This window comes from Apostichopus japonicus, chromosome 19, assembly GCF_037975245.1.
Source record: "Apostichopus japonicus isolate 1M-3 chromosome 19, ASM3797524v1, whole genome shotgun sequence".
Classification (NCBI taxonomy): domain Eukaryota; kingdom Metazoa; phylum Echinodermata; class Holothuroidea; order Aspidochirotida; family Stichopodidae; genus Apostichopus; species Apostichopus japonicus.
Genome location: NC_092579.1, coordinates 10,068,828 through 10,096,772, shown reverse-complemented (window position 1 = coordinate 10,096,772; position 27,945 = coordinate 10,068,828). Strand labels below are relative to the sequence as shown.

Here is a 27,945-nt window from a genome sequence, read left to right as displayed (position 1 = left end):
ATGAAATAGTCAAAACTTTACGATAACTTCCCGTATAAATCGTCAAAATTTAAATGTCCCATCTGACCCCTGTAACATCGACAGCCCTTCAATCCTTCTGAGAAGACTCCAAACGTCCCACCGGGTTTTTTGTTTACGGTTTTTGGGCCCTAACTTTGCGATAGCTTCCTACGTCGCCGATGATAAATATTACCTGTGTGCACCCACTATTGCCGTATTTGTTATTACATGTGTCAGTACTATTTGCGCGAAACACGAAACTGTTGTGTCTGTCGGTAGCAAAAGTGCCAGGACATACTTATGGCAGACGATAACGCGGGATCAGAGCTGCGACAGAGGAAGAGTAAAACTGATCTTAATGAACCTTTTACTGAAAAAGAAGGACTTGAGAAGAATGATGTCAAAGACAAATCTGCGAAGTTGAAGGCTGGTTCGAAATGCATCGAAACAGGAACATACTGGTTGACTCGAATAGTTTTGCTCAGATACCTAGCTTTCATTTACTGTAAGGACTAAGGGTTTAGATGACAGGCTTAACCTATATTTGATTTAATATTGTCCTATTTCAGCAAAGTAATTGCCACCCGGAAAGCTTTGTGATATCCTTATGATGCATTTTTTCCCATTTTCTGTAATGTTCAATGTTACTGGAATCAGTTTGTCAACAAATGTATGTAGGCATACAGAGAGGCCTTTGCCTTAATTGCTATGCTCAATGTTCTGGACACCATAATTAGTTGCTCAATACTCCATGCATGAAAAATATCTGAATGAATTGATATACAGGGATAGAGAATTGCAGTTTTTATTTCCAAAATGTAATTATCAATGGGATATTGTCTTGGTTTCTTGGTTAACGTCCTCGGAATTCGTTTAAGGACTCTTTTTGCAAAATAAATATACATTTGCAGTCCCATAAACTTAAATAGCCTAAGATATCATGGAGTAGTCTTAGATGAATTAGTAGTGCACATGCTTAGCTGTATCAATAAGCAGACTGTCCCTTATGTGTTAAAAACTACAAATCTACTTAGGCCTAGCCTAGTAAGGAGATCTGATTTAGATTAATGAGCATCTTGTAACGTTAAAAAGGTGATTTACGAAGTGTACTGCCCTCAGATAGAAACCTTTTGGAAGATTTAGACATTTTATGATTATTCTAGCTGGCATGAAAACTTATGCAATTGGTTTTACTATCATCAATATGAAAGAATAAAATTGTTGTCTCAAACTATGTTTTATTGGCTACAGTAATTACTGTAGTTTTGCAGGAATATCTCAAACAATCTAGCAGTAGCAGAGTTCTGTGTCATATCTTTCAGTAATTGGCTGGAATCTTCAATAGTTGGAAAATCGGTGGTCTGAAACATAGCAGTTGGAAGTTTTTTATCTATGTGTATCATCTCAATAATTTTATCTGATCTCACTCTTGAACCGATAATTCTGAATTGTGAGTCAACAATATTACGCTATTTCTAATATTTATAATTTTAGGCTTACATTATTACAATATTTCGGGAAATTTGAAGTTACAATTAACCAAAATGTTGTTTCTAACCCCTTATACAACCCATAATAAAGTTAGAATACTACAAACTAACTTGAAAATTGTCTGAATACGGCCAATTAGCGCTCGATTTAGCACCTTAGCATATTTCTATGTACACGGTATAGCACACTTAAGGTACAAAGAATTGACAACTCACTCGTGTTATGCTGCTGTAAATTTCGAATTTGTGGTAGGGCACACCTACTTACAAATCCAACCAGTTTGAAAATTATGATTCTAGTTGGAATATTATGATGGTACACCCCCCTCACCCACCCCCCCCATCACAACTCCTAGCAACGTCCCTGCATAGCATTTTAACATCAATTGTTCTTTTCTTGCAGTTGTCGCATTCTTAGTGGCTCTTCAACAGAACAAGCAACTTTTGGGTAATCATGGACTTCTACCAATCAAACTGCACCTGGATAAAATCTTGAATTATGTTGGTGGGGAAGTTAACCAAAAAGCCATTTCATTTGCGCCAACCATCTTGTGGTTTGTTGATCAATCTGAGATTGACCTATGGCTGGACAGAATAGCCTATGGTGGCCTTGGGGTGTCTGCCTTCGTCTTGATCTCTGGTGCTGCCAATATGCCATTAATGATCATTTTGTGGTTGCTGTACCATTCCTTAGTCAGTGTTGGCCAACGATGGTTAGTAGAATCTTTCCTCTTTCAACTGTTCTTATTTTGTTATCCAATTTGAATATCCCATATTTAAAAAAAAAATAAACTAATGACTTAAAGTTTTACCAGGACGTATGCATTGCATTAATTAACATATGTATGTATTTTTTGTATTTATAGGTTTATTGATTAATTAATTGACTAAATATGATAGCCATAACACACAATTGTTATAATTTTTATATCTACTTCTTCCAGTCCAAATTCTGCAACCAATTAGGGATGATACAGCCCTGCAGCCCCCCCCCCCCCCCACCAAAAAAAATTATGGAATTATGATTGTTTAGCAAAGAATAAAAGACAACACCAACTTATGGACAGCTTATTTAATTAGTATGGATGCATGGTATTTTGAAACGATTTGACTTACATTTACCAAGAATCAATCAAAATGTGTTTATCATTGATCAAAGTGGAACAACCGGTTAGAAATACATTTGTGAAAGGAATATGGTTTTCACATTATTCCAATTATTCTTGTTTTCTCTTGTAACAGGTATTCATTTGGTAAGTGAGGACATGTTTTGTTATGTTTTATGTAACAGAGCTTAAAAATAAAATAGTGAGATTAATCTTTCCTCTTATCTTGATGGAACCTGAAAGTAACTGCTGACTTGAATAACTTTGAAGTTCTACAAATTAATTATTCACTATTTCTTGTAGAAAAATTGGTATTACAATATATGAATCAATTTCAAGGATTTGTTGAAGGTAGCTACAGTAGTTGCAAACTTTGCTGTACAATTTCATTCTGCACCAAATGTACTCAATTTATGCTTCCTGCAAGAAAGTTGTAAATTGGTTCTTCTCATCCAAAATGTGCAAATTTCTGTAGTAATCAGAGGAATGGGTATATTGGTACTTTTATTTTACAGTGAGCATATGGTTAAGCTTGCTTCTTTGGGTCTTTTCATTCAATTCTCCTCTCAGCTGTGTTCGCTCTCCTCTATCAGCTTTCCTTCCATCAATAGAGAATACTTAAACCTAATTGGCTTACATACATCATGTCAAAAACCCATTAGAATTTAACATAAAGAACAGCTTAAACAGATCTGCGTTGAAGAACTCGACAAGAAGGAGTAAATCAATGTAAAGCACTCAAAACAGTGTCATTATTCAATACAAAAGATAAGGAATGTGTGAATGAAGTGCATTTAAATAGAATAAATAAATAAACATCTCACATCTGACAGAGAAAGGCCACTCTTACAGGCTAGGCTAGGTGCATATGTACCGAAAGTTTGGTAGGTTAAACCTTGAAGCCTTGATATTTATAAGACCCTATTATTGCACTGATACAACAAACTACAGTAGCAATATATTCGTTGTGCATCGTAATATATGCAGTAAAAGTAAGGTCACTTTGTAAATTCATTCAGCTATTTATAATGTTAAATCCTTGCAGAGGTCATAAACTTCCTTCCATCTGGAGTTGCAGAAACTCTCTTTTAATTTATATTAACTCATTCTCATTTATGTATCTATCTGAATCTTTTCATTTTCATTATTTATTTAACGTTTTAAAGAAAAGTAGATAAAAGCATCTGAAAATTTGTCAACCTCCAGAAAACTTTTGTGGATCAAGAAGTGTTATTAATATAATATATAATAAAAGTTATGAATTACAGCTAATTTGCACAGGATTTTGTTAAAATATATACAATTTTTGTCACTGATAGGCTGGGAAAGTCAACTGCTGGAAACAGGTTTCTTGGCGATATTCTTGTGTCCTGTATGGACAGTCCGACAATTCCCAAGAAAAACTCAGCCTCCCTGGGTGGCCATCTGGGGCTACAGGTGGTTGATATTTCGAATCATGTTGGGAGCGGTACGTATGACATACATAGGCATACATTTAGTACACAGAAACCTTGCCAATATATATATATACTCCTCTACACAACCAGACCAAGCTCTGTGTCTTACAATGTTGTATTTATTGACATTGAATGGCACTGGGCAGGCTGATGAGGCTCTAAGACTTTGAAATTTTATAACCTCTTCTTCCACAACACAGTGCAAGAAGTTTGAGTTGGCTGTGTCATAAAAACACTTGTATAGATCTGAGCATTATTTTGTCTTTCATAACTTTATAAACACAAATGATATTTATGATACAGAATGATGAGAATTCCCCACCCTCTCCCCACCCCAAGAGGAGTTGTGTAGCACTCTTACTATTTATATATATATATTGTTAACTTAGTTTGAGTACAAAGGAAGTGAAACCTGAAATTTTCTTCAATGTTCAGTTGTTCACACAAAATAAGACCCTGAGTTGACGTAAGAATTGTCAATGGTTTTTTGTTATTTTAGATTTTGGGGAATAAAACAAGAAAGAAAAGGAAAGAAGAATGTGACAAAGATAGAAAGCTGCCACAGTCAGGCATTACACTCTACCGTCAAATTCTGTATCGTTGCTAAAAACAAACTCTCGACTGAAACGGAAATCTGTCATATTTATGAGTTCAATCAAAGTACAAACCCTGTATAGTTATTTATCGTTGGTCGTTTTGGAGTCTTTTCTAAAGTGTTTCTTTTCTTGTTTACCATTTTTTTTACAGGGTCTAATTAAAATTAGAGGTGACCAATGTTGGAGGGATCTAACTTGTATGGACTATCATTATGAGGTTAGACAAACAAAGTGTTATCATATTTCTTTGTTTGAAAATTGGGATAGTGCGTCCAAGGGGAGATTGTGGGGGTGGGAGGGGGGGGGGGGTTGTGGCGGGTGTCCACCTCTTTATACACCAGTTTTGTACAATAATGTAAAATTTCTCTGAAAATTTTTCATTTTCAGCACACTTTTTCTAGACAAAGAGTGTTTAATTATTATGGAAATCACAGCTATTTACTGGCTAAATGCCCAGTGGATTTTGATATTTGCCAATAGGAAAAGAAAGGCAAATGCATTTTTTTGCCAGGTGAAAAATTAATTTTGCTTTTTGTATTCATTCTAGGAAATTGCAAGTTGGAATTTGATTTTAGCCAGTAGATTTTTTATGCACTGGCATCTTGTAGCAAGTGTGTGAAAGTTTGAAATTCTAGGCCTGAATCTAATTTTAATTTGATTTTGTTCCATAAAGGTGATGATGGAGTTTTTTTGCCTGGGAAGGAGCAACTCCTGTATAAAGGGACATGGTGTGTAAATGTACAGTCAATCAGCCCTGAATTGAGTTAATTTGTTTAAACTATCACCAAAGAGTCAAGACAATTTAATAAGATATAAACAGTATTTTTGATTGATATATTTTTCTTCTTTTTCTTCCCTACATTCTTTCCTGTTTAGACCCAGCCTGTGCCTAACCCCATCAGCTACTATCTGCATCAGTCCCCTGGTCTAATGCATAAATTTGAGACTCTCTCTAATCACTTCATCGAACTAATTTCATGTTTCTTTGTGATGATTCCATGGCGACCATCACTTTTACTTGGAGCTGCTATACAAGTATTATTTCAGGTAAGAGAAGTAAAAGGTTTTTTTTTTTTTTTTTGGGGGGGGGGGTAGTTTGGGAGGCCTAAGGTTTTCACCCATTGGTTTATGTAGTTGCTTAATAGTTAAGCTCTGTCATTGGGACTTCTATTTTTTACGAGCAAAACCATTCTGTGAAATAAAACATAAATGTGTGCTGTGTAAACTTTGCAACCATTGGGGGGGGGGACTCTATTAGCCCTCCCCTTCACCTGAAATATAATCACACCTTCTGGTTATCCCACTTAATAATGGATATTTCTTTGTTTTCTTTATCAAAGGTTGTACTTATCATCAGTGGTAACCTCAGTTTCCTCAATTGGTTGACCATCTTACCAAGCTTGGCCTGTCTCGATGATAAGTTTTACTCCTTTCTGTTTCCCGAAGACACAAAACGGAAGCTTAGGATTATTCAGAGAGAGGACAAGCTAGGGGTTGGTCCTTCTCCAACAGTCGGTGAGTAATGGTATGAAATGATGGCCCGTCGACACATGCCACAGGGAGGACATTCTCCTTGTTGCTTTGATAGGTTTGATAATGGAAATGTTCAACGGTAAAAGATATTCTCCATCTAAACTTTCGTATAAAGTTTTCTTTCATTCTAACTTGCCAAAATTATGCTCTCAAAGTTGATTGGTGCTTCCGTAGAAAGAACAATCTTTTTGAGTTGAGAAAGAGAGAAATGAGTGTTTTCCTTTCTATTGTTTAGGCAAGATAAGGCAAGTCATAAGGAAGGGAATGGCAAAATGAAGTGGCAGGAATTATGAGTCAATCTGCTCACTTAATATGACATTCTGAATCAAGGTTTATTCTTGACTGGTTGGCATAGTCCACTATTTGGAAGAGGTATTTCTAGTAGTAATTTAAATTTCATAGACCAGTATTTTTGCAATGATTTTTTTAAAATTTATTTTCTTATCTACAATCATTCATAAATGAAACATGCAGAGACCCATATTTGTGGCTTACATGATTGTTGTAACTTAACCTGAACATATATATGCATTTGGATAAAACCTTTTACACCATGGAACAGTCTGACTTGTAAATAACTGGTCAAGACTTGATCCTACATTGTCAGTAATTCAAATAATATCACCCTCTTAAAACTGCCTGATAAGAGGGAACTTTGTGGAAGTAATGTCATAGATCATTTTTAATAAATTTTGAATTAATAATCACAAAATACTTGTACCTTAGCTCAAACTTCAGCTTTCAAAGATATGCCATAAACCATGCTATAATTTTTTTTTTTTGTCTTCAGGCATAAATTAAGGTGGATTTCTGGTTCAACACATTCTGTTCCAAATAAACTTCACTGTTAAATTAGTTTAAGTTCAATTGCCATCTCAACATGCAGTTGATTCTGTTTTTTTAAATTGTTCTACGCCCACACTTAGTTGTCTCAATTCTGTTTTTCTTGTTTTTTCTTTAGGTGTTTATATTAGAAGAGTTATGAATATTTGCCTGGCGTTACTGATTGGCTATTTAAGCATCCCAGTGGTCCAGAATTTACTGTCATCGAGACAAGCCATGAACACATCGTTCGATAGCCTTAGGCTGGTTAATACTTACGGCGCCTTTGGCAGGTATGGGTGATTCTTACATTATATATATCTGCCTCTGAGTTCATACATCATCTATACTACAATAACATAAGCCAGTAATATCAAATTAATGGTTTTATTTGGTAAAACAAATTACGAATGTTAATATTAAGTAACATGTGCTGGATGGCTTCATGGGATTAAATATATTTTCTGTGAACAAATTCTGTTAGGAGTTTAAAGACAATAGATGCAATTGATGTTCACTCAGATCATTTCTCACAGTTTTATTTTTGCGGGTTATTTTTGGGCTCCTTTTGTACTTTTCAGAGAAATTCCACATCAGATTCAATTCTGAGTACATTAAATTACATGTTTTTGGTGGCAGTCAGAGGTCATGTAAGGTTAAATAAAAGTCTTGTTAACATGATTAGTTGCCAAATGAAGTCAAGTTATAAGTCAGCCTTATTAGTCAGCCTATATATGTACGTATTTCAGATCCTCCTCGCGAAGAAGCCTCATTGGCTGATCAAAGCCGCAAGCTGACCGAAGTCAGTCTCTTACATTCATATTTAACGTCCATGATTATGAATTGTCAATTGTCAACAACTCTGTAACTGGACGACATACATTAATCTTGGAGTGACTCGAACCGGGGACCTTATGATGGAAAGGCACCGGCGTTAACCACTGAGCTAACGCTCCTAACACTCCCTATTTGGTATTATTCTTTTTAGTGTCACCAAGGAGAGGACAGAGGTTATATTCCAGGGTACCCATAGCAACGACCCAAGCATTCCTGGGACAGAATGGTTGGATTACGAATTTGTGTGCAAACCAGGAAATGTCAGTCGGAGACCTTGCCTTATCTCTCCGTACCACTACAGACTGGACTGGCTGATGTGGTTTGCTGCCTTTCAGGTCTGTAACCATGACAACCAACATCTCAGTCATGTTTCCCTATGTGTGTACTATAATGTTTGCAGTCACCAGTTGATATGAGAAGAAAACAAAAATCTCAAAGGACCTTTCTGCCAGAGCTGACATTTTGACCATTGAATTGTGTTTTAGTCATAATCAGTCTGGGTAATATGGATTTTAATAAAAACTTAACGGTTGCATTTATATCAGCTGACATAATAGGGGTGTGTCTGATGATCAGCTTCCCCAATTGTATCAGGAAAATGTTTCTCTCTGTTTGGGAGATATTATCTTTGAAAAGTCATGTCGGGTTTATGGGGTGAAGGTGGGTGGGGATGGGGTGGGGAGGTGTGAGACTGCCATTTTGTAAATCTGTTATGTCATATTCTGTTATGTCATAGTGCCCTAGAGAGTGACACCTTTTACTTTCTGTTAGTTTTTCCTGTCATATATTCCAGGTTATTGCCAATAAGATTGACAATGAAATAAATGCCATTATTGGGTCATGTGTAAGACTTGAGCACCCCATTAGCAAAACTCATCTCTATGACAGAAATAAACATTGTTATAAGCACAGTTACTTATAGAAAACATTTAACTATACATCGCTCAATTCTGTCATATTTAAACTTGCTCAAATCTTCAATTCTGCGAAGGCCCTTTGAAATTGATATAACTTCCAAATGAAATAAGAAATTTCCTTACCTTTTTAGGGGATGTCATTCATGACAAGTACCTCTATCACAATAATGATTGTTAGCTTTTGCTTCTCCTTATAGCTTCCTAATTGAAGGTAACGATCATTACAACACTTGCCATAAATTATTCAAATGTGCCGTTGATTGGTGGAATGTCAATCAGAGAGAAGCATCAACTTTGTCTGTATTCCTGGGACAAGTCGATGTTCGACGAAAAGAACGCAGAGCAGATTTTATGTATTGGGAGACAATTTATGCATACATTGCGTACGTTTATTTATACCTGCAGAATTACCAGGCAAATAATTGGTTTATTCATCTTGCCGGCAAATTCTTGATGAATGACGAGCAGATTATGACATTGATAGAGCACAACCCCTTTCAGGGAGGGGAACCACCAAAGTAAGTATAAAGGATTGCTGCTGCAGACAGAAAATTTGTAAAATCTGATTTATGTTAATACAGACCATGGAAAGCAACGGTTAACAGTGCCAGTTGCAATACAGTATCACATTTACCCTTTGAGATTTCAACATATGGTTATTGTACAGTAGATGTGGTATTATTAGTAAGTGTAGTTTACACCAGAAGGAAGCTTTATATAGCCTAATATGCAGGTATAGTTAGGTGTTTGAGTAGAATAGAATTACTTTTGAGCTTTAACATTTTAGGGAAATGAAATTTTTACAGTCATCAAGCTTGTTTAAGCAGTCTGCAGGAGGTATGTCATATTCTTTTGTTGAAATCGTTGATATTGTTCGTCTATTATTTTAGTTTCATGTTAGGAGAAGAGTATCAAACATTTCTATATTACACAACCAGTAATATGCTCTTAGTTTTTCATTTCTGAGTTGACGGAATGTTCCGTTGAAAAATAATGTATGTATTCTTGAAGAGAATATAAATATTCTACTGTTAATTGAAAACCCCTCCATCTCAGTTTCTCTTCCCTATAAACTGGAGGTATGTTTGATTGAATGCAAGCTGTTTTGAGTAGCTAACCCCCTCTTACACCAGGAAGTGCATCACAGTGGGTGGTCTGTGATGTCATCACAATCTGATATTCTGCAAAAGCTTATCCTTCCCATGTTAATAACTTCTAGTTGATGTATCCATAAATGTGATACACATGGAATGTAACATTTGCCGTCAATGTTCCCTGTAGTTAGAATTTCATCAAAATGGAATTTTTTTTTTCAGAAATAATATTTTTCCTTCATGGATAAATAATTTAAATATTATAGAGAAAAGCAAACACATTTACAGTGCAAAGTTACTGTGATGACATCATTCATTATTCTGTTGCCAGATGCAATTGACAAAATATCACCAAATTTGATCGAATTTATATCTTTGCCACACAAAATGCTATAAGGAATGTGGTTTTGTAACCTAGAGATGCAGAAAACTGCCAGTAATTTCATTTAAGCAATCCACTTCAGCCACCGAAATGTCCCTTGAAGTATTTATGTCAATGTATGAGATGACCAACCAAACTGGCGTATCTTATTATACCCAAGAAAAGTGGCTCAGTAAAAATAATTGGTACCTTTCAGATTCGTCAGGGCTCAACACTATCGTTACCGTTACACCGAGATCGGCAGTGAGGAAGCCAAGAAGGGGCAGTGGTGGAGAAGGGAACTGTTGGGGGATTATCTACCACCGGTGTCCTTAGAATCGCTCTATGACTATATGAAAAATCAGAGCTGGGACTTACCAAAATACATCAAGAAGAAAGTTAGGGAAGAAAAACGAGAGAAAGCTAAGCGGAAGACATAATTAAAATAAAAAAACGTTGTGAATTTTTTTTTTCACTTGCTTATAATTTTTATCTTATTTCTTGCGGTTCATTCTCTCTGAGGGTGTTGTCGTTTTGTGGATTCCAAGCATTAGTCTATAGAGAATTCCTGATTCAGGTCTAAAACAATCAGAACTTTAATATTTATCTTTGACATCATGGTGGAACAGATCTATTTTTCTTTGTATCAAACTTTTATATCTTTTGATGAAAAATTCATTCCTTTACCGGAAAACAAAGTCGTGCAATGGCCAAAAGTAAGATATGCTGAAATTAACGTAGGCTGATGTAAAAAAAAAAATCTTCACGTGTGACCCCATTTATAGTTTAAAATATATCTTCAAGTGCATTACTTTGTGGTCATGATAAAATATTGAATCTAATCATAAGATTATAGTTGTCAACTTTATTTGTGACATACCCATTGTCTTCAACCAACAACCTCAACCCTCAATACATACCAAGACATAAACCTGATAAGAGGGATATTTAACCATTTAATTCCACATATTTGCCCTTTTTTTTATCTTGAAAAATTATCATGAAGTGGGATAGAAAACATAAAGAAAGAAACAGAGACAAAACAAACAACAAATAATGCAGACGCTACTGACATAATTATTTTGAAATGTTTTCACTTCGTTAATCATACAGTACACAGGGCTGATTAAAGATCTTTCAGTTCACTCTCCTTCTTTGTGAATGCCACCTCATATCTCAGTTCAGAAAGGTTTGCTTTATTTGCGTTGTTTAATACCAGTGTTCTTGTGCCGATGCTGTTGAGGGCGCCGTGCTGCGTCTGACTGGGAAGGCTCTCATTGGCTGTGCTTTTGCCGCTATGATAATTGAATGAAGAATTATTTAATGTCAGAAGACCACCAAAAACATATGACTAACTTGGTTCTTCAATTCCTCAAGTTAATATTGATTGATCTAGAGCTAATAATTAATTTATTGATTAATTGACCTCAGAGTATTCTCTGCTGGTTGAATGAAGACTGTGACCTTCATAATTCTTAGAAGTGACTTTTTTTTCACAACAAATTTGGTGTTGTTTCATGCCGCGGTTTTGAAATTGTCTATTTTTTTAATAATAACAATCATAGGAGTACGTTGAGTTTTAAAGTTGACAAAATTTGGGGGTAGTATTCATGATTGTTTTTTTTTGTTTTGACATTTCAATCTTCTGCCACATGTCATTGAACCTAAAGGTGGGGGTGCTCGTATACTTTTAGAAATAGGGGGCTTTGATTTCAGTGGTTTTGCGTGTCACCCATTACTCACATGACTATTTTGAGTGGTCACCTGATCGTAGCTGTACCTGGCTGTGAATTACTACATACTCATCTTTCATTCTTGTTTTACAATCATTTCAAGTTTCAACACTTACTAAGATAATCAGACAGTACTGATTTTGCTTGAAACAAAGATACAAATGTTTTGTTGGTAAAAAAAAAAAATGGACAAAAGGAAGTTATTACTTCTCTCTGATCCTACTAGAAGTTGCACCGAGCCATGCTAAGCTCACAAAAGTCTTGTTTCACTCTATCGACAATTCAAGCATTCTCTTGGATTTACATTGCTTAGTTGTCTGCTCTTTCTTGACTCTGTGACTAAATAATGCAGCAGGTACACCTAGACTCCCATTCCAGTCACTTTCATTAATATGTTCTAAAAAATCTCCTTGCATTTAGTTGTAGAACTTTTTGATAAAAAGTTGGTTAAAAGCAATAAAGAAGAAAACAATTGATTTCTTTTTAATGTTTCTGATTTGCTTTGTTGCATGATTTAATACCTATATTTTATGAAGAAGTTTCTGGGTGACATGAAAACCTTACTATTGAATGGAATTAGTAATATCTGGTTAATTAATGTTTATTTCATGAATAAATCCAGGAGGACTTCTATTCATAGGCTGGTTTGCAGTCTGATTCTGAGTAACACTTGGTTGATTTATTAAAACTCCCTGGAAAAAATTGTGACCAAATAAAACTTTTAATCAATTTTGGAGAAATGCTAAGAAAGTTTTTAATCTTGCAAAAGTTGCAGTTTGGTTTTGATTTTTTATAACTCCATGTAAGGTTTTCAGTGATCATGTTTCCATATCCTGAGACTATGATTAATTTTTTTTTCTCAAATCATGACAGTCCAATCAACAGCTCAGAAAATATGATTTACAAAGATATCAATAGTCAAGCCTAGTGCTGCCTAGGTGTCAGCACAGGTTTCTGAAAAAGCATTTTGAACACTTTTGGGGTTCTTTTATTAGTACTGAATGACGCAAAAGGTAATTAGAAAGAATTCGAGGTTGCTATCGGTTTGTTGCTTGCATATGTTTAACATTTAGTCGAATCAAAGGTAGCTCAAAGCTATTTGGAGTTAGCTCAAAGCTATTTGGAGTTAGCACTACCTGCAAAAATCAAATGGTCTCCAAGTCATCGTAGTGTCACACTGTTAGAACTACCGGCCAAAAATGAAACAGCCTTGAAGTCATCTTAGCGTCACACTGTGTTCCTAACGTTGAGGCTAACGGCAATTAACTCCTGTTGACACGGCTATGTTAGTCCCTTACATTTGGGTGATAGGAAATTATCCTGTCATATTGTATCAGTACCACAATATGTGTTCATTTGTGTTTTGCAAATATGTCGAAGACAAAACAGTTAATTGGTGTGGCTGCCGTCCAGTTCATATTTGAAGGGGTATTTCGGTTATAAAAATAAAGTATGAAGGAAAGAAGACCAACATTAGTTTCTCTGTTGTGCATTGTTGCCTTTTTAACTGGTATATAGATCTGATTAGTAACTCTTGCTTATTAATTTGTCAGTAAATAATGAGAGCATTTCATACACCTTATGGCCATTTCAAGGCAGCACGAAATTAAACTCATCGGTGCTAGTAAACACAAGAAACTTGCGTATTGTGAAGTATAGGAAGCAATGGTTTAAACTTGAATGCCCCCCTGCCCTATGGTGGTTCATTGTCAATCTACCATGTGGAGGTGTAGGGGGAGGGAGGGGTAGGGGAGGGAGGGGTAGGAGGAGGGAGGTGGCAGGGCAAGAACTTATCATTTCCTGAGCACCTCTACTGGTCTCCATTAGCTTTGAGGTCTCTGTATCATCACTTCAAGAATGCAGTGAAGCCATCTGGCTCAGTGTTACAGTCTGCACATTTACCAAATTGATGTAGAGAAATTATACTGATAGCAGTGTCCCCTTAAACAGGGGCTACTGGGACATAAACTTGCTATGAGATCAATGATCCAACAAGCATCAAGGGGTGGGGGGTGGGGGGCCCTTGAAACAAGTGGCATATTAGCGCTTTGGATGAAACTAGCACCTTTTGTGAAACCAGGAAATCAGGTCAGTATGCCAGTTCACCAGTGCTCTGGAATGAACTCCTTACTTGCCATCTCATCATGCCTGACAAGCGAGATATTAGATATAGTGACTACTCACTAATACCACAGGTTGCAATTTCAAGAGAAACACCTCCGTAACCATGGTGACCTAATTTTGTAGAGTTTGTATTTAATCAATTTCCGATAGATGTGCTCGAAATCTAAAAAAACAGGATGCTGGGGGATTGTCTTTATTTGCTTAATTTTGGGTATCTGTATCACAGAAGATCAACTGGTTTAATGGATTTTGTCTTAAATTTATAGTTTTTTGTATGATTTCAGCTCAAATATTTTTCTTTAATTTACTACCAGTTGTCACAGTTGCCCTTTGAAGTTGGTGATTGATGGCATGAAGAAAATCACTGCCAAACTAGATATTTTTTTTATTATTTTTTTTTATTTATTACCCTGTGGTTCATTTTCTGTGTTTTTATCAAAATAACATCTCAATTTGTTCACGGAAAAACAAATTTGATCTGGAATGAACAGCCGTGTCAATGAATAATGAAACAGACACAGGAAAATTGAAAATTGTTCAATCAGCAAAAACTACCGTTCCTTCCCTCTGGTCGTAACACGAGTTGTAAATTTGACTCCGGGTTTCTAGTATACCACATATTGTTATTAATTTAAGGGGGTAAATTGGTACAAAAAATGAATCTTGAGGCAAAGTCATTGTGTGTGTGAGAGGGGGGGGGGGGGAGGGATGGGGACATGCCTGATCACAGCTCCTGGGGGTTAGCCAAAACATTTTGTAGGAAAAATCTTAAGCGATGCCTCCCTTACTTAAAGGTGTGCTTATTAAATGCTTTCAAAAATTGTCCAACCATATTTTTCAGTTTGCATGTAGACTTTTATGAAAGAGTCATTCCCCCACATCCACCCCTTGCCCCTACCCATTCTTCCCGCCCTCACCACCCACCCCTCGCCCTACCCATTCTTCACCTCACCTGTTGTACCTCAACACATCACAGTCATCTGATGTGTGGCTTTAACCATTTTAAAATTATTTTTTAGTTTACATGAGATTAAAATTAGGACAGTTTAGAAAGAGTTCCCTCCCCACCCCCTCCCTGATGCAGTCTTCTCCCTACCTATCAAATCTCAACCCAATCATAAGAAAAAGACAGAAAAACACATTTTTTAATGCCACTGCTGACTTTTATTCACCTTCAAGAAATGACACTCGTTTTTGTGTTCAATAAGATTAACTTCTTAATTCACACACTTTTGTTCAAAATCTTCAACAATTTTGAGATAAAACTTCGTTTTATTTAAACTTTTATTATACAATGACTTAAGGCATATCTAAACTGTACAAGTTTATTTAGCACAACAATCTCAATATAATGTAGTAAGACAATGTTTGTTCTTCTCAATGTTGCCATTTAAAGGTACCTTTTGGAAGTAAAATTTTCCTCCAAATGGGGTACTTTAAACAAATTGAAAAAAAAAGAAAGAGTTTTTTATCAAAATCAAAACTAGGTTTGTTTTGTGCCTTTAAATGTCTACCTTATTCATTCCTTTCTCCTTTCTTTAATTTTTTATTATTTATTTCTTAAAGTAGTAGAGTTCCAAACGTAGTCATCAAAAATAGAAACTTTATTCTTCGGCTCAAAATGATTCAGAATGAAACTTATATCTACCTATACATACGGTACTGTTTTCTTAAAATTCAATATACATGCCTCGAACGAAGGGATAAGTCTTAAAAAGATGAAATAAAAACCCATGAAAACAAACAAAAATTTAACACCAATGTGAGATACTGACAGCTGCCACATTTTGATAAAAAGTCATTTTTACATAAATTATAGAGAATTATAACACCTTGAAATATGCTGCAACTTTCTCTTTATCCATGTATTGCTATTTAACTGTACTTTGGTATTAAAAGCAGTGTATATGTGAAATTGTGTGTACAAAAATACAATCCGTATTATTTTACTTTTCCCAAAAATATGAATGTTCTTGTCAACCCTACCCCATACAGTATTAATGGAAGCACCTCGTATTAATGTTACTAGAGACGGAATCAATTTTTCTGTATAGTGTACATGGTTACATCTACTATGGTGGTGACCACTTTGTGCTTGTTTCAGCCAGAAGAACATCATGAAAAATGTGAACCTTCATATTACTTAACAATAATACTGTCTTTTATATATCATCATTATTGCCCATGAAAAAAGCAAGAAACTTTATACAAAAAAATGGTCACACATGTTAAGAGTTCAACCAAACATTCTACTGTCATGACTCAGTCATTTTCCTTTAATAACTACGAGATTTTGATACTCTGTAGCGGAAACACTTCTTAAAGTCTGGAAATAATTTGGGATGGTCAGATTGGTGGGTGGTATTTATTAAGATTTTACGCAAAATCAGCCAAATTTTGGGTCAATAATGATGAGATTTATTTTCTGCTTGAAAGGATCACACTTTGCAAAGATTCACGCAATTCATTATTCACAGACAAACAGAAATCACCTCAATCAATTTATCATGCCTCTTGAAGGAGAAAAAACAAAGTCATTATATATGTGTATAATTCTTCTGTTCTGTGACGTCAATAGAATCAAATTAATCAGTCGTTACTTTAATACCTAAGAGGAACACGACCGATTAGGTAGTCTTCATTTTAATCGATTTTCAAATGCTTTGTTTCATTAGTGACAAGGTTTCGTCAAAGTGGAAACGGTGAAAATGTTCTGACGTTCTGTGACGTTCTGTTTTTGAAAGGGTTATAGATTTCTCAACATTTTCTGTCGTGCCAATATTGCAATAAAACATCATTACACTGTTTGAGTGTGAATTATGTAATCAAAGATATTACGTGACGTTGGGAATATTGTAACGATTATTCTCGGGTTCCTTCAATGAAATAAACTCTTGTTAATTGATTGTTACATAAACACTTTATCTAGAATCCCACAAGAATAATTATTCATACAAAAGAAGGAGGACAAAGGTCAATAATATTAAACAAAGGCAAAAAGCTTAACTTGTTTTGACTTTCCATTGTCAAATCTTTGCAAATAAAGAGAAATAAAATGAAAGAAAGTGAGAAAAAATAAAGAGAGAGAGAAAAAAAAACCCAAGTGTTTCGTAGATGATCTTTAAAGGTTGATACAAAAATAGTTTGTTTATGAAGCAAAGCCTCAGAATGGTAGCCTTGATGAGAGCTTATTTAATCAGCAAAAAAACCTGCTAGGTTTTTTGGAGAGAGCCCAAACGCACACGAGAGGAAGAAAATTTGACGGTAAAAGAAGTAAAAAGAATCGTTTCTGTTAATACTTGATTGAATTCCCTCGGCTTCCCTTGACCTTTTAATTTGCATTGATTGTTGCCGACGATGACGACCATACTTCATGAAAAGACCACCGGAAACTTACAGGACGTTAAAGCTACATACAGACTTATAAAATAAACATAGGTTTCAAAAGAAAGGAGAAAAAAACAAAAAAGATTTCTATGTGCATGGATATCTGACATTGCTACAGTAAGTAGAAAATTTCACATGGTTGTTTAACACCTAATGCCAAAAATCCTTCAAACTTATTGCACAGCAATGTATGTGGAGAATAATATCACAAAATAGGTCTTTCTTCATTGTCCAATTCTTTCTTGAAAATTCAATGTTTTGCTTTAAAGAATATGCCTTTGTACCTCGAAGTAGGTAGAGTGTATATATATCTATATATACATATATAATTGAAATCGTAATGAGTTGTAAAATTCAAAACAGTGAAAAAACTTCCAGCCTCCACCGGGATTCGAACCCGGGCCTCCCACTTTATATGCGGACACCGTAACCACTAGAGTATGGACTCTGATTGTATGTCCAGAGATTCAAAACCGGTAAGGAAGGTCGTAATTCCCCTGTAGGCGTTTGTCACCTGTATCGAACAATACTAGTTCTGTTTTGGTGACATATTTGCCTTGCTCTAGAGATCAAACATCATGCTAACCAACTCGAAATCATTTGTGATTCCTAAAGCCGGATCTCGAAACATGTACTTTAAACAGACTTTATGTTAATGCAATAGGGGTAAACGACAAAGGCAAATGAATATGTATATTTGAAATCGTAATGAATTGTAAAATCCAGAACAGTGAAAAAACTTCCAGCCTCAACTGATATATATATGGAACAGTTAAGACTTCAAGTGTGATAACAGGTGCGCTATCATCTGAGACCATGAATCACCATAATATGCACATAATAAGAATTGGAAGATTGTCCTTGAATGTGACAAAAATCCAATCAGATTTGGAGTCAAATTTTTTCTTGAAGCAACGGTGAAGCACTCGGATTGAACAAAACGATTTTACGGGCAGAATAACTTTTAATGAAGATAATTTTTCTATGAAAAGCCTTGAATTATACAAAACTACAACAACTGACAAGTCGTACCTGTGAATTTTGTTGAGAAGCAAGCTGATAACGCCTGAACTGGCCTTCCAGCATCACTGTACAGTAACATGACCTTTCAATACACGTACAGTAGTTAGAAACAGAGCGATGACAAGGTAATTTCCTAGCAGCAAAATACTTGCCCTTCATAAAGGTAATGGTACATTGACCTCAGTAATGTGAAAGATAATGTTGTAAGAAATGACATTTTGATTATTGCCTTCAACTATAAAGAACATTTTCAGCTAAGGAAACATATCTCCAAGTGGCTAAAATTCCGTCTGTTGTACAATCAATTACCATGCTGTTATCACAAACATTACCATTAAGAGGGTTAAATATTAATTACACTCATGAAATCAAATAACCAAATCATGGATCAACATAAATCAGTCTACATAAATAAACTCTCTTTGTTCAAATGAATCATTAATAATGATATGTGAATGAGAATAATTATGCTACATTGTGACTGGATAACACAAACTACCATCATAATCTTTTGGAGCGATGAAGTACTAGCTTGGAGTAATTAACAATAACTTTATGGGCAGAGTTTAATACATCTGTGACTTTTCTTACCAAGAATAAAGACCGTTGTAAATCCATCACCTGTATTCCTTGATGTTGGTTGATCTACTAGAGTAGTTGGCAGATACTACCAAATTTCCACAGAAAGACAACAAAATTCATGAGAAAATTGTGGAGTCAAATTATTTTTCTGCAAAGGGATTTTTGGCTGGATACTTGTAGTAATGTTAAATATCCAACTAATGATAGTATTGCCTGCAAATCATTAACACATTACAAGAAATTCACATTGAAATGAGTAAATGTAGAAAAGGATGTTAATATTTCACTTTTAAGTAGATTCATGATATTACTCTCACAGTTCCCTCTCCTATGAAGCAACCATGGGAGTTATATGCGGCAACAATACTCCCATGTCATCCATCATACCACTCGCTAGATTCAATCACACTTGAATGTCATGCTTCTGAATAAATCTACCTTAACATTAGACATTTTATGAAGTGCTAGGATGTTTAATACTAACAAACCTACCCCCTCATCAAGTGTTCATGAAAGTTGTATGTTTGATTGTAACTCAAGTCTTATCAACCAGTCCCTGTATTCATCAACAACTTGCCAGTAACAAACTGTTCTGCAAAATGTTTACTGTAGACATTTCTGCATTACTAACTTTGAAACAAGATCCTGGCAACTTGTTTTTATTCCAATGACTCTAGTTTTACAAAGCCATCTAGCAACAGCAGAGTGAGTGACATCACCATGGCAACTGAGCAGGAAAGACCTCCATTTTTTTTTCCATCATGTAAAAGAAAATGCTGTTATAAATTGCATTTTGATAACGCCTTCAAATATAAAGAACATGTTTTCAGCTAAGCAAACATAACCAAATAGATCTAACAACTTTCCTCTTTTTCCTTTCATTCCTGTTCTTTGCTCTCATGGTAGATTAGCTTCCAAGCTTACCAATTTTCACTCAATTAAAATGGTATATTAATACCTTACATATATTTCAAGGAGAAATCAGCAACATTACTATCAAATGGAAGTAAAGGCTTTTGAGGAATGCCTGCCACGTCGACATCACAGGCCATCAGATACATTTCGTGCGATAAAGAAGGCGTTATCTGACATAAATTTATTACATTCAGACGACGAAATCAAAACATGAACATGATAGGGTATTCAGCGAGCAGTACAGTAACAAGTATCACACATTACCTAGTGCTCAGTGAAATACAGCTGGATTTAAAGTTTACATTACAATTTAAGTTTGACCTGATACTAAATGGTGTAGGAGTTTGTACTGTAGAAGTTATTACATACAACATAGTTACTGTTATAAAGCACTTATAAACTTAGGGAAAGAAAAAACTTGGACAGAGGAAGGGTGGTAATAAAATATGCATATTCATATTTATCACCATCCTCCCTAAAACTTAACATGACTTGACTATTAAACTAACTAAATATGTTTAATGGTTATTTACCTAGCAGTTTAAGGCACCACCAGATAAGACAGTTACCAATTAACAGATTAATTAATTTTTGTAATTAAGATTGGATGTTCCTTCTTAGCAGTCATTGTTTGTTTGTTTGTTGACTCTCCTGCACTATAACACAGTGACATGAGCTATCAGGTGATACATTCAAAGCACTTTCAAGGAGATCGGAAGGAATTATGGGAAGGAGTCATTAGATTCCAGTAATCGAGCCGAATCCATTCAACTATGTTACTAAAGTTTCCTATACCCTTACAGCATTGCAGGGTTGTTTCCCTTCAACACAAGCAGATCGATTCTGACCACTACACAAAATTCTAGCTACAAATATTATTTTTTTTTTATTGCAAGTTTGTGCAGTTTCTTTTTGATACAACAAACAGTGTCTTTGTAGTTGCCAGTCAAAGGTGAAAATTAGATTTATAAGCCGAAAAATTGCAGTGTAGAGTTCACAAGTTTAACAGTTCTATTTATTAAGAAGCTTTACAGGGCAGGATATATATAACCTGGTCATTCATGGCCATTTGTCCATTAACTACTGTTTTGATGTCACTTAACAGAACTGAGAGGTAACAATGTTAACACTCCCATACCCTCACACAGTGTGTATAGGTTGACAAGGGTTGAGTGAAGTGAAAGAGAGGGAAGGGAGTGGATGAAAAGTGGTCTAATTATGATGTCTGTAATAATAATCATAATATTTGATTTTTATATAGCGCTTTATACCAGCGATAGGTCTCAAAGTGCTTTACAGACGTTATATTAACCCTGGTTGATGATAACCTGTTCCAGAGACAATCCCTGCAGTCGGCAGCAGTTATATACTGCGCCCAATGACATGTTACCTTACAGGTACCCATTTAACCCCTGGGTGGAGAGAGGCAAGTGAGTCTAAGTACAGCTCTAGCTTATTCCTTTGCTTTAGGAATACTGAAAGATCCTTAATGTGGTGGTCTTCAGTGCCTTCAAACAGAACTGTTTTGATGGACAATGTTAACTTCAAGTTAATCTGGCCTTCATACATTCTCAAATGAGCCAATGCCCATTGCCTTCAACCAAATTTAAATTTGCATACCTGGCTTTTCAAGTATAGTACAAGAGTTTCAAACATAATGAAATGACTTTCAAGGTATCAGCCAAACTTGTTATGATCTGAAAAGTTTGAAATCAGCAAGGTCTAGGTTTCATCACAAAACTAATCTACGAAAGGAAGAGTTCCCCCGATAAAATGTCAGTTAAGACGAATCTAGCCAACCTCATATCATTATAAACGATTCATATGTAAAAGAAGCACAAGCATGATGTCATACTTGCATAAAGCAAAACTGCCATCAAACGTGCTAGAAATACCAAACGTGAGTGGATCAGTCACATTTCAGCTCTTGTATTGCCCCCTCTATCTCCATCCCCCAAAAATTATATTTTTGATATGTCTGAAAAACTTCTTGAGCAAATTTGGAGAGCAAACAGAAGAAGGGCAGAGTATAGTTCAGATCTCATTTGGAACATTAAGTGTGTGGGTTTACCAGATGATACTAAAATAAAGACATGGTCCTCTGAGTAGCTTATCTTCTCTTACAGGCAAATTGATAGCAAACATAATTGCACCATAAAATGCTAATAACATAATTAATATGATAATGAAACGATAATAGCTCAATTAAATGTATTACGGCAAACACTACCACACTCGACAGGTAGCCCTGTATTTAGTTAAACAAATAAGAATTAACTTTAAACAACTTAAGGATAATTGTTAAACATATCTAAGCAGTTAGTTCAATCAAAGCCAAACTATGTTCATACAACAACTAAAACAGTACATGGCTCCTACTCCTAGTAACCCACTCCCCTAATTTCCGTCATCATTTCCATCCAAATATGTAAATATATTTATATAACAAAATATATTTACATATGAATGTATCTTTTATGTGTGTGCCTATATGTATAACAATTTTATACCATTGTCGATAGCCTACCGGTATTTATTACTCATGCAATATCACTTTTTATATGTGTTTCATCGTTATGCGTTTCAATTTCATGTCTGTTTAAGAGCTCTTGTGTTTGAACAATTTCCATTGTATTTTTATGCATGTGGCTGAATAAATCATCTATCTATCTATTAACAACATCCCATAAGCCTCTTGTATACAGGATGAACTCAGACTCATTATTGTAGCATTGAAGCAATCATTGTCAATGGGTTACTTTAAGTCAGGGCAATAAGAGGTATACGTCGGGCTGCATGACAAACGCCACCATTGGTGGAAGCAAGTCATCAGTTCATCATCAAAGATTTATAATCAAGATATTCTTGTATATAGAAGTGAAATCCCAGATGAGGATATCCCTATCCCCAACAACTGCTATACCCAGCAACAACTTATTACTCCACCCTACTCTTCTCATGGCCTCTCCCATATATGAAATAATGGCCTCTCCCATGAATGAACTGAGCATGTGAAGATACAACACAAATATATCCTGTTTTTAATCATCACCGTTGAACCAACCTGTTTGCTTTCAATATCACAGCTTTGTATGGAAATGTAGAGGTTACTCTGTTATTTTTTCAAGTACAAATTTCTAATTAATACAGAAATGATGATTTTAAACTAATACCAGCAAATTTGAATAACAACCAGATTAATGGCTCCTATAAAGCAAGTACTTGATTATTAACACCATTTCAAACTTACAGTAATTACATACTGATTTATTCTGGGGCATTATTGTGAACAATTTTTCCAACCCCTGAAACAGACTGCTATACTAATTCGTATTGGCAGGTAGATTATATTCATTATAACACAGGACTAAAATGCCTTAAGTTTGGTTTGCTGAATATCATGTTCAAAATATTCCTGTAAACAAATTTGTACAAGATGCCACGTGGAAGAATATAGGATTACACAGTCACAGAGAGCACTAAGGTAGTAGAGAGGCAGGATTTGAAAAAAAGGATCTTGGATTGACTTCTCCATAATCTGATAGAAAGGTACTAAATGGTGGTACCATCTGGTGGTACCATACTGACATCACCACAATCTGGTAGTACCCTACCACCCAAGGGGTGGCACCATCTAAGAAGTGGTACGAGAAGAATATAAGGTTACGCAGAGAGCACATATAAGGTAGTAAGTAGAGAGGCAGGATTTGAAAAAGAGATCTTGGAATGACTTCTCCATAATCTGGTAGTACCGTACCCAAGGGGTGGTACCATCTTGTGGTACTAAGAAGTGGTATAAGAACTTTAATATAAATATAAGTTAGATTTAGCGGAAAGCATACACTTATAACGCACAAAGCTAGTGGGTGTTTGATTGGTTTTATAATAACTGCAACCCACGGGATAAGCCATTCGTTATATAAGCTATCGAATAGTACTGTCTTCAAATGCACTCCAAGCAGTGACCAGGTATAACATCATATAAAATCTACATAAGCCATATATGAAAACCAAACAAACGATAAGAAAGATTTCCTTTACTCTAAATCTCTCTTTAAAATCCAAGAAACCTCACAGCAGATTTAATATGGCTAAAAATAGATGTGACCTATATTACAAGCGACTAAGAAGTACCCCCCAAACAACAACATTTAGTCCAGTAAAATGTGAAGTGTGCCCTCTATAATTAGGTTACTTCATTTGTAGACACAATATACTGCAGCTTGAACCAAATACCGTTCAGGAGATCCTTTTTAATAAGATTTGAGTACAAGAAATATGGAACACATATATATTAGGAAACAATATAGTAAAGTGGAAGAGATTTGAATAAGGTAGATGCTTTTACAAGAAGCTCTCCTCGTAAAGAGTTATTCAATTAACGGCTTAGGGTGAGAACAAAAACAGTTAACAAACACCTTATCTAAGTACTGCAATCCCTGCGTACGTTAACGTACAAGTAAGAGGGCCTGGCATTTCGATCTCAGCAGGATCTTCTTGAAATGAATCTTGATTATGCTGTAATCTTTTTCCCTAGCTAAATAAATAAAACCTATCATACACACCTTATCATTGAGTATTTTATTCAGAATCCCAATGGGAAGGGACTGGGGGTTGAGAGAAAGAATCAAGTCGTTTGGTTTTCTTAAACCAAGGTTCTTTCTTGGGTGAATAAATTAGTACTGTAGATCATTCCATCGGGGAATTTTCAAACTGAAAATTAGCGAAATGAGAAATATACCCAGAGAATTCTTAGAGATTGTGGCATTATTTCACAATCCAAGGAGATGGATCGTGTAGTATGAACACCAACAAACTTGTGGTCACATACAGCAGTGAGCAATTAACATACAACTGTCTTTATACAGAGCAGCATAACATTTTCACCTCATACTATGAAAGCATAAATTCAAGACTATAGCCAATCAGCGAAATCACATTACACCACAGTACTAGATTTATACATATGTATGCTAAATCACAGAGTATAAACTACAGTAGTTGTTTGCTTTGCGACCTAAACACACATTAACATTCATGAGCAAAGACACATAGCCTTCTTGTGAACTTTAAGCTAGTATGTTGTTGGGTTTGCCTCATATGACCTCACCAATCGTTCCTTTGCTTTCAGTCTCGGGATTGTTTAACAACGATCTCACATCGTTTAGTATTATGAATAGACAATCTGATGTACTTCCTCGACTAAATCAAAATCGGTTTCACATCTTTACAGCTTTTGTTTCTATCCTCCTTTTGATACAAAGACCAACACTTTTTTTATCCTCCCCATGTGCTTAAAACAAACAGGAAAACACTTCATGAACCTTTTGCAGACATAGATAATGGTTTTAACTTAAATAAAGGCTCAGTTCATTTGAAATAGGAAATAAACAAATCTCTACTGTGTAAGTTCTTGACATCTAGCCAAGAAGGAAGGGAGAACCATAGTGGGTGAAAGGTTTCAGGGGATTTGACCCATTAAACCTGATCAACTCCTGTATTGGCTCTATTCACAGTGTGTAAAACACTGTGGAGATCTACGATAAAATGTAACTTAATCATTGTTCCCATAAACCATGCAGGAAGGAACCCCGAATATGCAAGCATTTCAAATTCTTAGATAATACTTTTCACCATGTGTATAACTATATTATTACAAAGATCGTTCAAAAAAAGCCAGTTCACTTCTTCTAAACTGCCTTTCCCAAATTTAAGGGTTTGATTCAATGTTTGGTTACCGTATAAACATTATTTCATTTCAGTTGACTTTCTAGAGTCGATGATTTCCACAGCTGCTCTGTGATAATGTCAATAACAGTTAAGCTATCAATATCAATTTGAGATTATATCGGTTGACTACCGATCGCCATGACAACGTAAACATGTAAACCAATTGATCTCGCATGATGTGATCCTGTTAATATTACATATAGACTGAACTCCCAGAGTTTAGTTTTTCGATCGAAGTAGGCGATGAAGACTTTCTATTAAGACATCTGTCAACCACATTGGACTAAGTTAGAGTTCACACTTCACAGTATAACCAGGTATTACCAGTAACGAAAATTAAACCAATCAGAACCACGATGTGCAGATGTCATGTTGTACCAATGAAGTCAGGCATCCAATACGGTTCTACCTGAAATTCCCAGCTCTCAGCTGCTGCGACGATATCCATTTCTGCCCAAAATCTTCCAGCTCGGGTGAATCAACCTCACTCCCAGTTGTTGGTCAACTCAAGATCCATTAATGGGACGGATGTGATGTATTTGATGTGGGTCCAGTTGTCTGGAAGAAGAAAATGAAAAAAAAAATGAATTGACTAATGTTAATATAAAAGAATATTACCACTTACAAGAGTTTTTTTGTTTTGATTTTTTCAAATTTTTGATTGGACAAAGATAATTGTTAATTGACAATATACAAGTTTAATCATATAAGCCTCCTGCCCCTTATGAATATAAAGACGTCTTGAGTAGTGCCAGGTAATTCAGGCAAAAATATATTATGACTGTTGTCAAACAGAAACATTGGCAGATGTCTTGTTTGTTTTTATATTATTTATGTATATTTATTGATTTGGTTTCACATTCTTCAGGAAGGATAACTAGTCATTAGTTCAGAGGGTTTATGGCCGTTGTTCATATCTGGGAAATGCAAGGAGGATCGGATCTTGGTTTTATCCCCTAGGGGAGGTAATTAAGTCACTGACCCCTGACACATCCACCATTGAGAACGAGTGGTGGATCATTGTTTACTGAAAGAGCATTATGCAAGCCTGCAAATGTCACAATGACTGCTTACAGACCGATTGGCTAGTTACAGTACGCCCCGCCTTTAGTTTATGGGCAAGTGACAAGAACTCAGTCAGCATGATCCCCGAGCATTCATTCTACAATCTTGATCCCCCTTGCAGGGTCAGGGGTCAGGAACCTCCCAGTTAAGATCTCAATTGGGTTGGGGGTGGTGGGAGGTCTGCACCCTGCAGAGAATGTGAGTGTTATCACTGTCTTATTAACACCCCTTGGGTGGGTCATCAGGTCCTCCTTGCAATCTCAAATCTGAAAAAGGTGAATAAGACTAACGCCCGAGGAAGCCGATTCAGCCAGTTTAATGATGGACGGACCACTGCTGACATTTATTAAGTTAAATCACTCACTCGTCATTGACACCTTCCATTATATATTACTATTGCTGGATGACTAGCTTTGCTGTCTGACTCAGCCAGACAAGCTCCAAAGCAGGCTTTTCTACAGCTGATGCTATATATACATTTCTGTTACCATGGGAATGTCTAGTAGTGCAATAGAGTCCTGCAGTTAAACAGACAACTTAACAAATCTTGACTTTTCTATTTGCTATTTACATTAAAACGTCTCCGTAAGAACTTTTGCACACATCGAATTGGCTTTGCCGAGCTACAATCGAGATCACAAAAAATATAAGAAAGGTTAACAACAAAAGAGGTGGGCATACAGTTATCAAAGTCTCTTAAGGGGTGACCATCAATAACATTAAAGAGATATGATGTATGGTATCTAAGGTTAAATATCAAATGGCTAAAAGTCTTGGCTCCATTTTTGAATCTTAAAGAGTATAGGTCACACATGTGTGTAGTTGTTATGTTTTGCTTGTGTTTTTTTGCACTCTTCTTCGTACTGCTGCAAGGTTGAAGTTCCTATCACTCATTAAAGTTCCTGGATATGATACATGGTATGCAGATTAAATATCAAATGGCTAAAATTCTTGGCTCCATTTTGAATCTTCAACATGAGTATAGGTCAAACATGTGTGTGTAGTGGGTATGTTTTGGTTTTGCACTCTTCTTCACATTGCTGCAAGGTTGAAGTTCCCATCACTCATTAATGGTAAATTTTAATGAGAGGATATGCCGGGGTGATCCAGTGTTAATCCCTCCAGGGATTTCTTGATTGTATTAAACAGGGCCAAACAAATGTGTTATGAGCA

The 27,945-nt window shown here is 35.6% G+C and overlaps 2 protein-coding genes across 6 annotated transcripts in view; one reads left to right on the top strand and one right to left on the bottom strand.

Moving 5' to 3' along the window:
- The first annotated feature begins 234 nt into the window (after nt 1-234).
- Nucleotides 235-12,422, top strand: LOC139959639 (lipase maturation factor 1-like). Its single transcript, XM_071957423.1, has 11 exons — nt 235-505; nt 1,894-2,203; nt 2,733-2,743; nt 3,916-4,064; nt 4,801-4,866; nt 5,526-5,696; nt 5,990-6,164; nt 7,144-7,297; nt 7,993-8,176; nt 9,164-9,276; nt 10,431-12,422. The coding sequence occupies exons 1-11, from the start codon at nt 301-303 to the stop codon at nt 10,651-10,653; spliced, it is 1,761 nt and encodes a 586-aa protein (XP_071813524.1). The 5' UTR covers nt 235-300; the 3' UTR covers nt 10,654-12,422.
- Nucleotides 11,219-27,945, bottom strand: part of LOC139959634 (ATP-sensitive inward rectifier potassium channel 12-like) — a 73,367-nt gene continuing 56,640 nt past the window's right edge. For all 5 annotated transcript variants that reach the window (XM_071957413.1, XM_071957414.1, XM_071957412.1 and 2 more), the window contains one exon: nt 11,219-26,265. The gene's annotated coding sequence lies outside the window, so the exon portion shown is untranslated. The remainder of the gene's footprint in view (nt 26,266-27,945) is intronic.